Source organism: Rhododendron vialii, chromosome 12a (genome assembly GCF_030253575.1).
Source record: "Rhododendron vialii isolate Sample 1 chromosome 12a, ASM3025357v1".
Classification (NCBI taxonomy): domain Eukaryota; kingdom Viridiplantae; phylum Streptophyta; class Magnoliopsida; order Ericales; family Ericaceae; genus Rhododendron; species Rhododendron vialii.
Window position 1 is genome coordinate 21,220,161 of NC_080568.1, and position 15,694 is coordinate 21,235,854.

At 37.4% G+C, this 15,694-nt stretch overlaps 2 protein-coding genes across 4 annotated transcripts in view; both read left to right on the top strand.

Moving 5' to 3' along the window:
- Positions 1-309: 309 nt before the first annotated feature.
- Positions 310-7,147, top strand: LOC131310150 (cysteine-rich receptor-like protein kinase 2). 3 transcript variants are annotated; one of them, XM_058336997.1, is made up of 9 exons: positions 403-422; positions 3,394-3,502; positions 3,810-4,621; positions 4,727-4,840; positions 5,081-5,220; positions 5,355-5,565; positions 5,688-5,922; positions 6,139-6,289; positions 6,398-7,147. In XM_058336997.1, exons 3-9 carry the CDS (start codon positions 3,850-3,852, stop codon positions 6,740-6,742), a joined length of 1,968 nt encoding a protein of 655 aa, XP_058192980.1. In that variant the 5' UTR covers positions 403-422; positions 3,394-3,502; positions 3,810-3,849; the 3' UTR covers positions 6,743-7,147. The 3 variants fall into 3 exon arrangements, with proteins under 3 accessions (XP_058192981.1, XP_058192980.1, XP_058192979.1); XM_058336998.1 differs by lacking the exon at positions 3,394-3,502 and having other exon boundaries at positions 310-422; XM_058336996.1 differs by lacking the exon at positions 403-422 and having other exon boundaries at positions 3,371-3,502.
- Positions 3,367-15,694, top strand: part of LOC131310153 (cysteine-rich receptor-like protein kinase 2) — a 42,587-nt gene continuing 30,259 nt past the window's right edge. The window contains exon 1 of the mRNA XM_058337000.1: positions 3,367-3,502. The gene's annotated coding sequence lies outside the window, so the exon portion shown is untranslated. The remainder of the gene's footprint in view (positions 3,503-15,694) is intronic.

Here is a 15,694-nt window from a genome sequence, read left to right on the forward strand (position 1 = left end):
AATTCGCCTTAGTTAGTTTTGCACCAAACTTGTATGTATTATTGGTTTGTCTTGATGAGAAGAATCAAAAAAATAAATAATTATGATTTTTACACAAGTATTTTTGAAAATATCCAAAAAAAAACTCAAAAGCTGAGGGCCTAAAGGCAATAAGTTGTAGAGAAAAAAGATGGTGGAAACAAGACCAAGGTTATCAAAAAGAAAAAGAAAAAGAAAGAAACAAGACCAAATCTTTGGGGTTACAATGAAAAAAGCACAACTACAGGGAGTTATCTTTGATACGGATCAAGTTCAATGATTTTTATGTAGTTTTTGCAAGATATATGTCTGCTTGTAGTTTGTTCCTCTGCATTTCTATTCGATCGGAATCAGAACCAGCGCAAAATCTTTTACATCGAACTCAGAGTTCAAAAAACAAACAGGTACCCAAACTCTCTCTCTCTCTCTCTCTCCATGTCTACTGCTGTTGTTTCTTTTTTGATGGGTAATTGAGATGCTTTTAAACAGGATGTTTTTCTTGATAAGATAAGAAAAATAAATCTTAAACAGAGTATGTTGGTGGGGCTTTAGTTAGTAAAAAAAAAAAAAAAAAACCCCCACAACTTGATCAGGAGTTAGGGGATGTCCGATCCACACACCAGGAGAGTGAATCAAGTCAAGATTCAACTCAGATGTAAGAGAATTATACATTTAAGGGCCTTCTTTTTTAGCAATTTTTTTGGGGCCTCTGCCCCTTGGGGCGGCCCTGGCAAATATGATATGATTTGCACAAAGATTGAAGATTGTCTTTGTTTTGCCGTTAAAAAAAAGAAAAAAAAGATTGTCTTTGTTTTTTCTTGGAACAGTTAACATTGTCTTAGCTTTGGTTGTAGTGATTTGGATGACTGCATAAATGAAATGTTCAAATTCAATGGTAAAGAATTTTTGAGGTATCTTAGGACAGGAAATTTTTATTTTTATTTTTATGACTTTAAGTAGCCATACCGGTCTACGGGCACCTCGATTAATCGCGGAGAACAATTCCACCACCCACCGAGTCCTCAGGACAGTAATTAAGTTGGGATGCTAAAGATTTTGATGTTCGCAAATGAAGCGATTTTCATCTTTCAGGATAATATAGAAGGAAGGACAATACAAATGTATAATTGCTTGTTGCTCTGATAAAAATAAAAAATAATTGATTTTCAAACTTTTTTTTTTTATAACTGCACTCCTTTTTGTCATCTTGTTATGTGAATTTACAAAAAGAAAATAACTTTGGCACTCCAAATTTTGATAACAACATTTTAATATTTGTCTTTTAGTGTTTGTGTCATATGTATTTTAAATACTAAAAGACAAATTTTAGAGTATGATTATCTAAAAATAGAATGCCAAAATATATTACCTTTAAAAAACTAATCTTTAAAAAAGTAATATCTCATTTGTATAGTCTTTCACACTTAGGCTCCATTTTTCTGAACTTTTTGTCTATTTCATTTTGTGTATTTTGTTCGCCTTTTCTGAATCTTTGTTTGATTCACGTCATTTTTTTGATTAATTCATCTCATCAAGAGTCTAAAAAGTACAAAATAATTATGACTAAAAGGAAAAAAAAATCATTAAAGACGAAAAAAAACCAACCAGCTGGTTTTTGGTCTAAAGTATAGTTTTGTATAAACTTTTTCCAACATCAGTCCACATTTTTGTACTTTTCTCATTCCTCTCGTCAAGATAAATGATTAACCACAAAAATTACAACAAAAGGCCCAACAAAAAGTTACGAAAATAAAAAATACTGAAAAATATTTAAAAAAGAAAATTTAGGAGAATGGAGACTTAGAAGGACAAAAATGTAAATTCAAGAAAAAAGAGGGTTTGGTTATATAAAATAAAAAGGGTGCGGGGAAAACTGAAAACTTGTGTTTTTGGACTTTGCCATTCGATGTGGTAGTTAAATGTGTTTTTAGCTGTAATTATTGACCGCACCACCGCGCCTTCTGGAATACAATTAGGATTTAGGCACACGCTCATCAATCTCATCAATTCGTAATTGTTATACAGAAATGATACTCACACAGATTATTTGTGCACAGATTGTGATGTAGGGCCTATTTCGGGTTCCACACAAATGATCCGACCCGTTCATTAAATGTAAAATATTTTTTCAAAGGTTCTCGCAAAAAATCAGCTCAATTCGATAGCTATAGGTACTCGATCCAATCATCAAACTTTTCATTATCCGGAAATCTAAATAAAAAGTTAGATGATTGAATCGAGCACTTACAGATATCGGATTGAGCTGATTTTTTTGGAAGGACCATTGAAAAAATATTTTACATTTAATTAACGAATCGGATCATTTGTGTGGGATCCGGAGTGAGCTCCACATTGCAATCTGTGCACAGTTGCTGGGTGAGTAGCATGAATGTTAGAAAGTCTAACTGCACAAATCGCGGTGTGGGGCCCACTATGGGTCCCACACGAAATATTCAAACCATTTGTAAAATATTTTTTTCCAAGGTCCTGCGAAAAATCAGTTCAATTCAATATCTATAGGTGTTCGTTCCAATCATCTAACTTTTCATTATCTTGAAATCTGAATGAATGAAAAGTTAGATGATTGGATTGAGCACCTATAGGTATCTGATTAAGCCCATTTTTTCGCGGGGACCCTCGAAAACTATTTTTCTTTTAATGAACAATTCAATTTTTTTGTGTGGAACCTATAGTGGGTCCCGCACCACGATTTGTGCATGCGCACAGTCTTTTCAGTTAGCAGCTCTCTATCAATAATTTATTTTTATTTATTTTTTTGTTAAGCAAACGTTGTTGTTGATCAACCAACACGTATTGTGGGCCTCCACCTCAAGTTTAAAAAGGTTTTTGAATTGATTAAGCAAACGGCGACTCTAAACTGGGACTAATTGAAATGAGTTGTTCGGCATGTTCTGGTATAGATGTGTCCAAAATTGTTCAATGCATGCAGGCTCTAGACGATGCATGTGGATCGCGCATGCATCTATCTTCGAATCTGGGATCCAGGGGCGCTCTCAAGTGGTCCCTGCCAAGCGCCCTGACGAGTGCGTGCAGTGCGAATCTGGACCGTCCAAAAGTATTTTTAGTGGTCCGAATGAGTTTGTTTTCAGCGGTCCCTACCAAGTCCTGAAAAATTCTTTTCCAATCCAGATCATTGATTATTAAGATTGAAAGTCTAAATGCGCTCAACAGGACACTTGGCAGCATTCCCGGATCCTCGAATCTGCGCTCGACATCGGTATCCAAGTCATTTCTAAATTCACATTGGTACGCGGATCAAAAAAAAAAAAAATTCACATTGGTACTGTAATTACATCGTGCAACACCCCCGGGTCCCTCTTTATTATCCTCACGGCCTTTTTTTCTGACGACTAGTGTAAAATATCAACTGCCCATCACTTTCAGACAAGGTGTCAAAAGGATCCGTCAATGCTTTCACACCCAAAACGTCATACTTCAGGCCTTGTCAAAACTTCAACGTTAGGTGCGCCATTAATTCTTACTCTATCTACTACTACCTTTGTCTTCATCTTGAATTTTGCTTCTCTACTCAACTCCTAATGGACAAAAAGGTCAACGGGTCAAGCAATGAAACTCCACCATCAAGCCATAACTAAAGACCAAAGAATGCCCATTTCCCCCTTATTCCAACTCTATCAATGCTTTTTGACCAAGCATTTGTAAACTCGTATAATTTTTTTTATTTTCTTGTTTTTATATTGTTTTCAGTTATGCTCTTTATCTCTACATATTATTGGATAGCTAGTCAATCCGCTCTGCTGATTGTTTAGGGAGGCAAGTAAAAGAAGGCTCATCAGTTTCTCCAAGAAGATGAAGAAACCAATCCAATCAAATCCAGTCCCATGTCTTTCCTCCATTCTTGTTGCAACTCTACTACTATTATTACCGAATGCATCATTAGGAGATCCGAGAGCCCAAACAGTTCGAGTCATGTGCGGAAACCAACTCGAGCACAACGCCACCATCTACGTTCCCAATTTCGTCGCGACAATGGAGAACATCAGTGTCCAGATGAGAACATCTGGCTTCGGAATAGCCGTGACCGGTTCGGGACCCGACACTAACTACGGCGTGGCCCAATGCTACGGCGATCTCACCCTACCCGACTGCGTCCTGTGCTACGCCGAGGCGCGCACTGTCCTCCCCCAGTGCTTCCCGTTCAATGGTGGCCGCATTTTCCTCAACGGCTGCTTCATGAGAGCCGAAAACTATAGCTTCTTCCAAGAGTATAGTGGGCCCCAGGACACGTCGGTGTGTGGAAACTTGACGCAGAAAAACTCGGCTTTCAAGGATTCGGCCAGGCAAGCCGTGACGCAAGTGGTTGACAATGGGCTGAAGGGTAATGGGTTTGCGCGGGCTCAGGTGGCAGTTTCTGGGGCAACGAATGAGTCAGTTTTTGTTTTGGCGGATTGTTGGAGGACATTGAGCGCAAATTCTTGCAGGGCCTGTTTGGAGAACGCTTCCCAGTCGGTGTTGGGGTGCTTGCCTTGGTCCGAGGGGCGGGCATTGAACACTGGATGCTTCCTGATGTATTCGGATACAAATTTTCTGAATCCGGTGGTGGGAAATGGGAATTCGAGAGGTAAAAGAAGTTTTTCATATCTTCTCCTATATTGTGAAATATATCTTTTTTCTCTATGCTGCTGAGTTTGGCATGTTCTTGGTTTTCCTTCGATGCGTTGTGCAGTGTCGGTGGCAGTGATAGTAGTCGCGGTTGTCAGTTCGGTCTTAGTTTTGGTAGTTGGGGGAGTTATTGGAATTTACATGTGGAAGCGCAGAGTCATTGAGAAGAAGAGAAGAGGTACAAGCTTCTTAAACGTTATTTTTCCATCACAAATACTGGTACATGAAACTTTCAATGGTTATGATGACAAAGAAATGCATAGTTACCCATCCCAGATATTGCAAATTTGGTTCAACAGCAATAGAATAGCCAATATTTATTTTATTTTTTTGCTCGAATATAGAATAGCCAATCATAATGGAGATTTTACCTTACTTCAAAATTCCTCGTTCCTTATTTATCATTCTCCCTCCACAGGTTCAAATGATGCAGAGAAATTGGTGAAGACACTTCATGACAGTAGCTTAAATTTCAAATACTCCACGCTTGAGAAAGCAACCGAATCTTTCGATGAGGCAAATAAACTTGGTCACGGGGGATTCGGAACAGTTTACAAGGTATGTATCAAAAGTACACCAAAATCACACCAAAGCAGTCAAGTTCGGACAGCTTTACTCGATTAAGAGTGTTTGAAACAACCTGTTGATTGTACTGGATGCTATTGAGATGAACAAATAAAACTCCAATGCAGGGAGTTCTACCTGATGGAAGAGAGATTGCTGTGAAGAGGCTATTCTTCAACAATAGACACAGAGCAGCAGATTTCTACAACGAGGTTAACATTATAAGCAGCGTGGAGCATAAAAACCTGGTCAGGTTGTTGGGATGCAGTTGTTCAGGACCAGAAAGCCTTCTTGTCTATGAATTCCTGCCAAATAGGAGTCTCGATCGCTTCATCTTTAGTAAGCACAAGAAAATGTCCTATTGAGTTTGAAATTCAACAATGCATGCATATATAGAGCCATATTTTATTGTTTCAAGGTGTAAAACTGACTTTAATGGACGTGTTCATTCGAATTGACAGATTCAGACAGAGGGAAAACGTTGAACTGGGAGAAGAGATATGAAATAATTATTGGGACAGCGGAAGGTCTGGTTTACCTTCATGAAAACAACAAGAACCGGATCATTCACAGAGATATAAAAGCCAGTAACATCTTGTTGGATTCTAGGCTTCGTGCCAAAATTGCTGATTTCGGTTTGGCAAGGTCTTTCCAAGAAGATAAGAGTCACATCAGCACCGCAATCGCAGGAACACTGTGAGAATTGCTCTCCTTTTTTAATATACTAGTTCGAAAAGTAGTAAAAAATTAAAATTGAATAGTTACTTAACTTTTAGGTAAAATGTCTATTAACTAACTTGTATCAAAAACTTTGCTCAAGAAAAAATGAAAAACTTGAATCAAAAACCAAGTGCAGAACATGACCTTACTATTTGTTTAATTTAACCATTTTATGACTTTGCTTATCCATAGGGGATATATGGCACCAGAGTACCTAGCCCATGGGCAGTTAACAGAGAAGGCAGATGTATACAGTTTTGGTGTTCTTTTGTTAGAGATTGTCATAGGAAGGCAAAACAACAAGAGCAAATCCGCTGAATACTCTGAGAGTCTGGTCATAATTGTAAGTTCAAATACTCTAGTCATTTAAATTTTTTTGGATAAAAGTAGTAAAAGCTTAATTATCCCCATTTTTGTTCCTTTTTTTGTTGTGTCGTGTTGGTTGAAACAGGCATGGAAGCATTTCCAGCAAGGAACAGTGGAGGAACTCTTCGACCCAAACCTAATGTTACACAACTACCACCACAATCCCAGCGTAAAAAACGAGGTTTTGAGAATCATACATATAGGGCTTCTGTGCACCCAAGAGGCTCCTTCGTTAAGACCATCGATGTCGAAGGCACTACAGATGCTGGCAAAGACGAACGAACACCTTCCTCCACCTAGTAATCCGCCTTTTGTTGATGAGAAAACCATGGAACTTAACGACACGGGTGAAAACCCCGCGCATCCCTTTAATGGTGGCAATTCTGCTTCAGTTGCCAGTGTATCCCATAGTTCATTTTACCCCAGGTGACACCTTAGTGGGCTGGGTTTTGAACTTGAATGGGAAATTTCCCGATGAAACGGAAATTAGTATTAAAAAGGAAAAGATCGGGAAGTACATTGAAGATTAAATAATAAATATCGACCGTCATTGATGGGTAGGCATTTGGTAACGGTTGATACATGTGATATGAAACGGGCATTTGAGTTTGTGAAGAAAGAAGTATGGAGTGGATCTTTGTTGGCACTTTGACAATTTTTGAGCTAATATAGAACTTATACATATGTACGCACACAGATGAGAGAGAGACTCGTGGTATTAGAGACATCTCTTTGAGATATATTTTAGTAAGTTTTTTTTGAAACGGATATATATTTGAAGTTGACAGCGCATGGACTGAAAATAGTGTGAATCATCGATAGAAAATTTTGCTTATTTTCATGGGTATTTAGTTCATCTGAAATCTAACCAGAAGAAGTGACATTTGTTTTGGTTGCCTCGTATGTTTAACTCTTCATTATTTTCCACAGTTAGAAACTCTCAGGTTATAAGGGAAAGGAAAAGTTAGAAACTTCTGATTCCCATGATTACCGGTGTATCGGCACCATGACGGGTGCACGTCGTTTGTTGGCATTTGCCTTCTTCGAAGGAGTTGAGTTTTGTTCACCCTCCACTTAAGAGGGTGAACATTATCCTCCTTCTTATTGGTTGAAATGGTGTGGACCTCACCACAAAGTGATGTCATGCTTACCAAAAAGTGTATTGCATGGTAAGCATGACATCACTTTGTGATGGGGTTTACATCATTTCAACCAATCAGAGAGAAAATAATGTTCATATTCTTTTAAGAATGGTAAACAAAATTGCATTCTCTTCGAAGTATCAGTTTCGATTCCTTTTCTATTCTTTTTCTGGGGTCTATTTACACCATACAGGAAGCCGACAAAATTTCGCTGGCCAAATCAACCGGGTTAGATCAGAAGCAAATCAACAATTGGTTCATAAACCAAAGGAAGCGGCACTGGAAGCCATCAGAAAACATGCGATTAGCCGTCATGGGTAAGATTTCAGGACAATTATTTGCAGGGGCAAATTTCACTGACCTCCCCTGAGGTTTCGGACAAGTGCAGTAACCTCTCTTGAGGTTTCTAAAATATCACTGCTCTCCCTTGCTTTTCAAAATACTATCTCCATTCCCCCTTCTGTTAGTATCTGCTGACTTTGTTAACAAAAATTGCTGATGTCACCTGTTTTCACTTCTTAATTCTCATATTACCACTAAACCGTTGATTCTACCCAACCAAACTTGACCTTTCTTGTCGAAACAACTAAAAGGAATACCTAACTTATTTTTTTAATCGTTATTATCTTTGATAATTTTATTTCAAGTTCGATTCATTTGTTAATTTTTTTATTCCTCTCATTGAGATGATCCACATGGTTAATTCTTTTGCGCAAAAGCTTAAAAAAAGTCAGTAAAATATAAATAAGAAATAGTTACTTTAGTCTAAACTACACTTTATGGCCCCTTTTCGCTAACTCAAATAAGTACTTATTTTTTGAATTAAAGATAATATATTGTAAGAGAATAATATGTCTCGTAAAATGAAAAATAAATTTATAAAAAATAAGAACATTAGCCGAACCTTTAACGCCTCATTATTCCTAGTTTTATTTTTGGTATTTTTTCTTTCAACACGTGCTAAAATACCCATACCCACCATTCTCCCTAAAATGTTTGACTCATTCTTCCTTAACTCTTTTGTTATTTTTCTTATCAGTTTTTATTGTTTTTAGATTCGCGTTACTAAAGATGAAATATTTGGTCTTGGATTGGACAGATTTGTTTTTCTGAACATGATGTTGTTTTCTTACTCTCATTAGTTTTGCAATCTTAAAGATTAATGAAAATTTTTCTCTGTTCAAAAAAAAAAAAAGAAGACAAAATGTTTGAAACAACTAGCATTTTTGTTATTAATGTCGTCTTATCTCATTTTTTTTCTTTAACATGAAGACAAAAAATGTTCAAAAATACAATTTAGATAAAAATATGAAGAAAAAAAAATTGGGGGGAATGAGGCTTATGTGGACCTTAACACATAAATAACAATTCAAATTCTTAGTGGCGACTCAAGGGCAAGCAATTACAGTAAGTGTTTTCCTAGGCCCCATATCAATTAGGGGCTCTATTTTGGCTATAATATTTTTGGATATCATTTCTCATTTAAAATTAAATATAAATATTTCTTTAGCAATATTAATTTTCAGAAATCAATAAATAAATAAACTTAGATTTAAATTTAAAACATAAAAATTCTTGAATAGCCTCATATTTAATTTATCATGTTGCATTAATTTTGTTGGTCCCACTAGGCTTAAATGATTTTTTACAAAAGGAAAATAAGCTGGGACAGTGGAAAATGTAAAGAAAAGGTTGTTTGCTAAGGGCATATGTGTCATTTTCCTCCAAAGTTTAACACCGTTAGAGCCAATTAGACAATAAGGGGGAATCTTGACAATATTTTAAAAAGTAAGGGAGGGCAGTGATATTTCAGAAACCTCAGGGGAGGTTTTTGCACTTGTTAGAAACCTCAGGGGAGGTTTTTGCACTTGTTAGAAACCTCAGGGGAGGTCAGTGAAATTTGAAATTTGCCCTTATTTACAGATGATTGAGGCCTCGTTTCGGAACGTGAAATAAGTACTTATTTTTTAAGAAGACAATTTCAAATTAAAAAATGATGGGATTATTGAAATCTAAAAATATGCATTATAGATCTTGTTTGAAAGATCTCATTGAGATCTTTAATATGGTAAAAAAAATCAAAAAATTATTTTTTATTTACATTATTTTTTAGTTTAAAAATGTGGAGAGGTGCTATTCACGCAGACAAAGGGGGCACAGATCTTGCACAGATCTCGATGTGGGGCACACTACGGGTTCTACACAAATGATTCGAGCTATTCATTAAATTTGAAACATTTTTTCAAGGGCCTTCGCAAAAAATCAGCTCAATCCGATACCTAGAAATACTCGATCTAATTATCTAACTTTTCATTCAACTTTGAACCTGAACTATAACTTATATGATTAGATCGAGTACTTCTAGGTATCGGATTGAACTGATTTTTCATGGAAGCCTTTGAAAAAATGTTTTAAATCTAAAGAATGACTCGAATTTTTTGTGTGGAACCCCTAGTGGACCCCACATCGGGATCTGTGCATGATTTGTGCACGTTTTATCTGTGTGAACAGACTTACGCTGTGTGAAAATCCAATTTTGCTATGGGTACTACATTTATGTACCGAAGATGTACACCGTCAGCTGAGGTGTAAAGTCTGGCCAACCAATACCCCATTTCCCGTTCAAATTACTCCAAAATATTTGACCGCCAGTTGTGAAGGAATATTTTTCCAAATTTTTTGAGATGTCCAATTTTTCCAAAGCTTCGCTGCCATTACTTCTATCTCTCTCCAAGATCGAGACCAGCAATTTGGATGAATCGCAATGGAGGAAGAAGAAAATCAAACCCACTACAAATATACCCATGGGAGGAAGGAAAGAATCCTTAATTCTTCCATGATACCCATTTCTTTATTTTTTCGAGGTTTCACAATTTTCTCTCCCCCATTACCGCTGACGTCACTCCACTGGGTTGTTCTCTCTAAAACAATACTTGAAGAATTAGGAAAGATGCTTGATGGATTGCGCATCTTTTTCCTCTCAAATTGTGGCACATATTGTTCATTCCCTTTCCCCCCTTTTTTTCTGAATGCACAAAGACGACAAAAACGTCGGAGTTCGAATAAGTAATGAGCAAAATCGTATGTTTTCCAAGGGTTTTTTCCCTAAGTGAAGTTCATTTTTTTCCCAGAGTGCTATGTTTGGGATCGAATGCCCTTTCATATTCCAAAAACAGAGGTATTCATCATTCAGATTCATCATGTTCGTATTCCAAAAACTGAGATCTTCCATCATTTAGATTTATCATGTTAGGATTAAAACAGAGGTCTTCATCCTACTTCGTGGAAGATACATCATGTTAGATTTCATGTCTCTATTTTTGGGCTTAAACCACATCCGAGTTAGTACATGCGAAAAACCCAACAACATTATCTTCATCCTTTCCATTAGCTTCAGGTCTTCATCATTAATCCTCGAGCAAACAACATAACTAAGAACCAAGTAAATCAAAAATCTTGCAACAAAGATCAAGGGATCGACCTACCCCAGTTAATAGATCAAAGGGATTTCCATGAGCCCCTCTAAAGCGCGAAAAGGGGATCCGATTCGGGGTAAGATGAGTGATTCAAAGATAGATCAGAAACTGAAGTTCAATTCTATGCACATGAGAGAGAGAGAGAGAGAGAGAGAGAGAGAGAGAGAGAGAGAGAGGCAACGATTGTATTCCATCAAATTTCCGTCATCACTGATTCATCCAAATTGCTGGTCTCGATCTTGAAGAGAGAGTAGTACTGAAGTAATGGCAGTGAAGTTTAGAAAAAAGATAATTGGGAAACAGATAGGAGTAAGGAAATGATTTTGTCACTTTTTTTTTTTTTTTTTTGTTAATGTCACTTTTTTACAAATGTATTTTTGCACTAAAAAAATATTTGCAAATGAGTGATGTTAAAAAAAAAAGAGTGACAAAATCAGAGGCTTAGGAGTATTACTTTGGAGTAATTTGAACGGGAAATGGTGTAGGTGGGCCAGACTTTTACCATAGCAAAATTGGTAAAAATCAGATTGATCGATGAATTGATAATCATGGTCGGTTCATGTATATTTGAATATTTTGATGTCATTCAACAATTGAACAGCAACCATATTCCGAAATAACTTATAAAAATATTGACCAACTAGTGTTAGCCCGTGCCTACGGCATTACGCATCTCAATTGGATGTGGATGGCAATTGTATAATTTAGGTGAAAACCAATGGGCACTTAACCGGGAAGTAGGAGGATGTAGTACAGCCTTTGGATCAAATGAATCTAAGTCGTTTCAACAACTTGTCCCTATACCTTTCTGTTTTATAATAGAGATGTTGAAAGTTTAAAAAAAATGGCATTTAAGCTCCAAAAGACAATTATTTGGTACTTGTTTTTGTCTTCAGTGAACTTTTTTTCTTTTTCCTTTTTAGTTGTTGTAATGTTGCTAATGTATGCAACTAGAGATGGCAAACGGGCAGGTTTGGGCATGTTGAAATGGGTCGCGGGTTAAATATGGATTAAAAAGTAAACGGGTTGAGTCGAATATGGGTCAAGCTAAACCCAAACTCGCCCGACCCGACCCGACCCATTTTACTTTCCTTTTAAAAAAAAAAAAAAAACTAATTCCCCTGTATCGAAACTCAGAGTTGCTAAACAAAAATATCACATTTACGAACCTTTTAGAATCAATAAGAAAAAAAAAATACTCCAAGTCATGCCTTAAAAAACCACACGAAATCGTCTCGGGTTTTACTATTAAAATCAATGATGCTTGAACAAGAATATGAGTACAGAATATGGTTAGTTTATGTATGTAGAGAGAGAGAGAGAGAGAGAGACTTACGAAGAGCCAAAGCCGCCGCTTAGATTTGGATTAAAAAGTCAAGTGACTTATTTATTTATTTATTTTGTCTCTATTTAATTTTTTTTTGTATTTGCTTGTTTTGCAACAAACTTTTTACCTCTATTAGTTCGTCTCGACGAGAGAATCGAAAAAGTAATTTTTTTTATTTTTACCCAAGTATTTTTTGTAATATTCAAGATAAATCCCAAAAAACCGGTTTTGGGGCTTTATCTTGGATGTTTTTAAAAATATTTGGGTTAAAGTCATAATTTTTTACTTTTCCGATTGGAGCGAATCAAAAATCGTAAAATACTTGTCGTAAAATAACAAACACGAAAAAAGTTGAACAAGAACAATATGAAAAAAGAAAAGAAAAGAAGGAGTTTTGGATACTTTGACGATAAAAAAAAAAGGCAAAGTCGAATTTTAATTTTTACGTGGTGTTGAAACGAAATAGTGGTCGAATGAATTCAAGTTGTCCATCCAAGATATCACGGACTATCAATTGTAAAACACTGAATCAGTTTCCCAGCCCTATATATCGCACATGGTCCATCCAAGGGGCCAGTAAAGGGGGAAAAGGATTGTAGTGAGAGAATGAGAGAAAGACGGAAGAGAGTCGTGCACGCGAAAATAAGTTTATAATTTTTATTTTATTTTCTTTCTTTCAGTTTTGGATGCTTTGAATAATTTTTCTAATTTTATCTCCAGTATTTATACTAGCTTTAATTTAAAAAATTCCAAACATTCAGTGATTTCCGAAAAGAAGATAGTCCAGTGGATCGGGGAGCTAGACATCAGCTCTAAGGGACTAATATTGAAGACGAAAGAAGAGAGTCCAGCTTTCGGGTTAATTTCCAAACCCAACCTTGGGTCTTTTACTTCTAACCCATATTTAACCCACATCAATCCATTATACAATAGAGAAACTTCCTGGCCGGTCCTCCTTGGGTGAACAATAGCCCACTAGATCCCGTCCAAAGAGCCCATAGTCTAGTAAGTCCTCTTGATTATTTTGTGGACAAAAATACCTCTCGCAAAAAAAGGCGATTGGAGGAGACAAAAATACCACCACCACGCCGCCGCTGCCACCACCACCGTCGCCGCCTCCACCATTGCCACCATGTCGCCACCACCGCCACAACCACCACTCCACCACCACCATGTCGCCACCACCACCATCACGCCGCCCCCACCACCATCACTCCAACACCACCGCCACCATAATGACCACCACTACGTTGCCGCCACCACCACCACAATTAACAGTGTTAATTAATTATCGGCGTATACAACCTCCTACACCACCACCATAACACCGCCATCGCCACCATAATGACCACCACCACGCTGCCACCACCACTCCACTATCACCATCATGCCACCACTGCCATCACCACCACGTCATCACCGCCGCCACCAACACCACCACCACCACCATAACAATTAACAGTGTTAATTTTTGTCTAAATTAATAGTGTTAATTAACAGTCGACCCATATAAACTCCTACACCACCACCACAACCATGCAGCCACCACCACCATAATGCCGTTGCCGCCGCCACCCTAACGACCACCACCACTCTGCCATCGCCATTGCCACCACCACCACTCCACCATCACCATCATGCCACCACCAACACCACCACCATGCCGTCGCCGTCACCATTAACACCACCACCATAACAATTAACAGTGTTAGTTTTTGTCTAAATTAATAGTGTTAATTAACAGTCGACTCATATAACCTCCTACACCATCACCACCATGCCGCCGCTAGCATGTCGCCACAACCAACGCCGCCACCATATTCGCCGCCACCACCTCCGCCACAATAATGACCACCACCACGTCGTCGCCGCCATTACCACCATCACAATTAACATTGTTAATTTTTGTCTAAATTAACAGTGTTAATTTTCATATAAATTCACACAAAAATTAATAGTGTTAATTAACAGTCGGCCCATACAATCTCTTACACCGCCACCACAATCACCACCACCACCGCCACAATAATGACCACCACCATGTCGTCGCCGCTACCACCACCATCACAATTAACAGTGTTAATTTTTGTTTAAATTAAAATGTTAATTTTCATATAAATTCACACCAAAATTAACAGTGTTAATTAACAATCGGCCCATACAACCTCCTACACTGCCACCACCTCGCCACCACAATCACCACCACCACCGCCACAATAATGACCACCACCACGTCGTCGCCGCTACTACCACCATCACAATTAACAGTGTTAATTTACATATAAATTCACACCAAAAATTAGCAGTGTTAATTAATAGTCGGCCCATACAACCTCCTACACCGCCACCACCTCACCACGACCACCACCCTGTCGCCACCACCATCACAATGACCACCACCACGCCTCCGTCACCACCACTCCACCATACAATTAACAGTGTTGATTTTTATCTAAATTAACGGTATCAATTTTCAACTAAATTTACACTACAATTAACAGTGTTAATTTCTATCTAAATTCACACAACAATCAACATTGTTAATTTTTATCTAAAAACACAATTAACAATTAACAGTGTTAATTGGTAAAAGTGTAAAACCATGATTAACAATGTTAAATTCTTTCTAAATTTATAATTAATAGTGTTAAATTTTGTCTAAATTTGCAATTAACAGTGCTAAAGCATGATTTGTTTGTTTCTTTTTTGACTTATTTATGTCCTAAATTAACGGTCCAGTAGATCAAATTATGTAAATTTTCAAATCAATGAATCATATTTGATTTTCTTAATAAGTTGGCAACGAGAGATTGGACGAATCAATCGAAACGGGAAGTTGTTTATTTTGATAGCTCTGTCAGTTGGAAGGCATAAATTTTCAGTGCATTAAAAAAGATCCAACTAGTAATAAAGCACTCCAAAACAGAATTTTTTTGGAGCTACACCCCCAGATATCTACCTCAACATTGAATCTCAGCCGTTTGCCTTTTCACATTCCTTATTTTCAAATAATCATAAGATTCATAACACACTATTACTATATTATACTCATGAGTCCTGCCATGATCTTCAAGAAGGCCCCATCTGTATTTAAATAACCCTGTTTCTGGAGCATTCCTGTGCTTAGCGTTGTAACGTAGAGCAATTGATCTCCCTCGAGATTTCCGCGTTCTACTTGATCAAAATGTAGTCTTTATCTTTCCTGCTTAAGTTTTATATAGACATATACACGTACACATGAATTAGAGAAATTGTTCCCTACCCCTCAATCTTCCACCCTAGATCAGAATCCGATATCATCGAGTGGCAGAAATTTGTCGGGAGCCGTCGACGGAACCACCTTTTCACCTATGTCGGCGACGGCCACTCTAAGATCAAAAACGATTTTAGAGCTATTCTGAAGGACAAGTGCCTCAACGAGTCAACCGTGTGCCGGC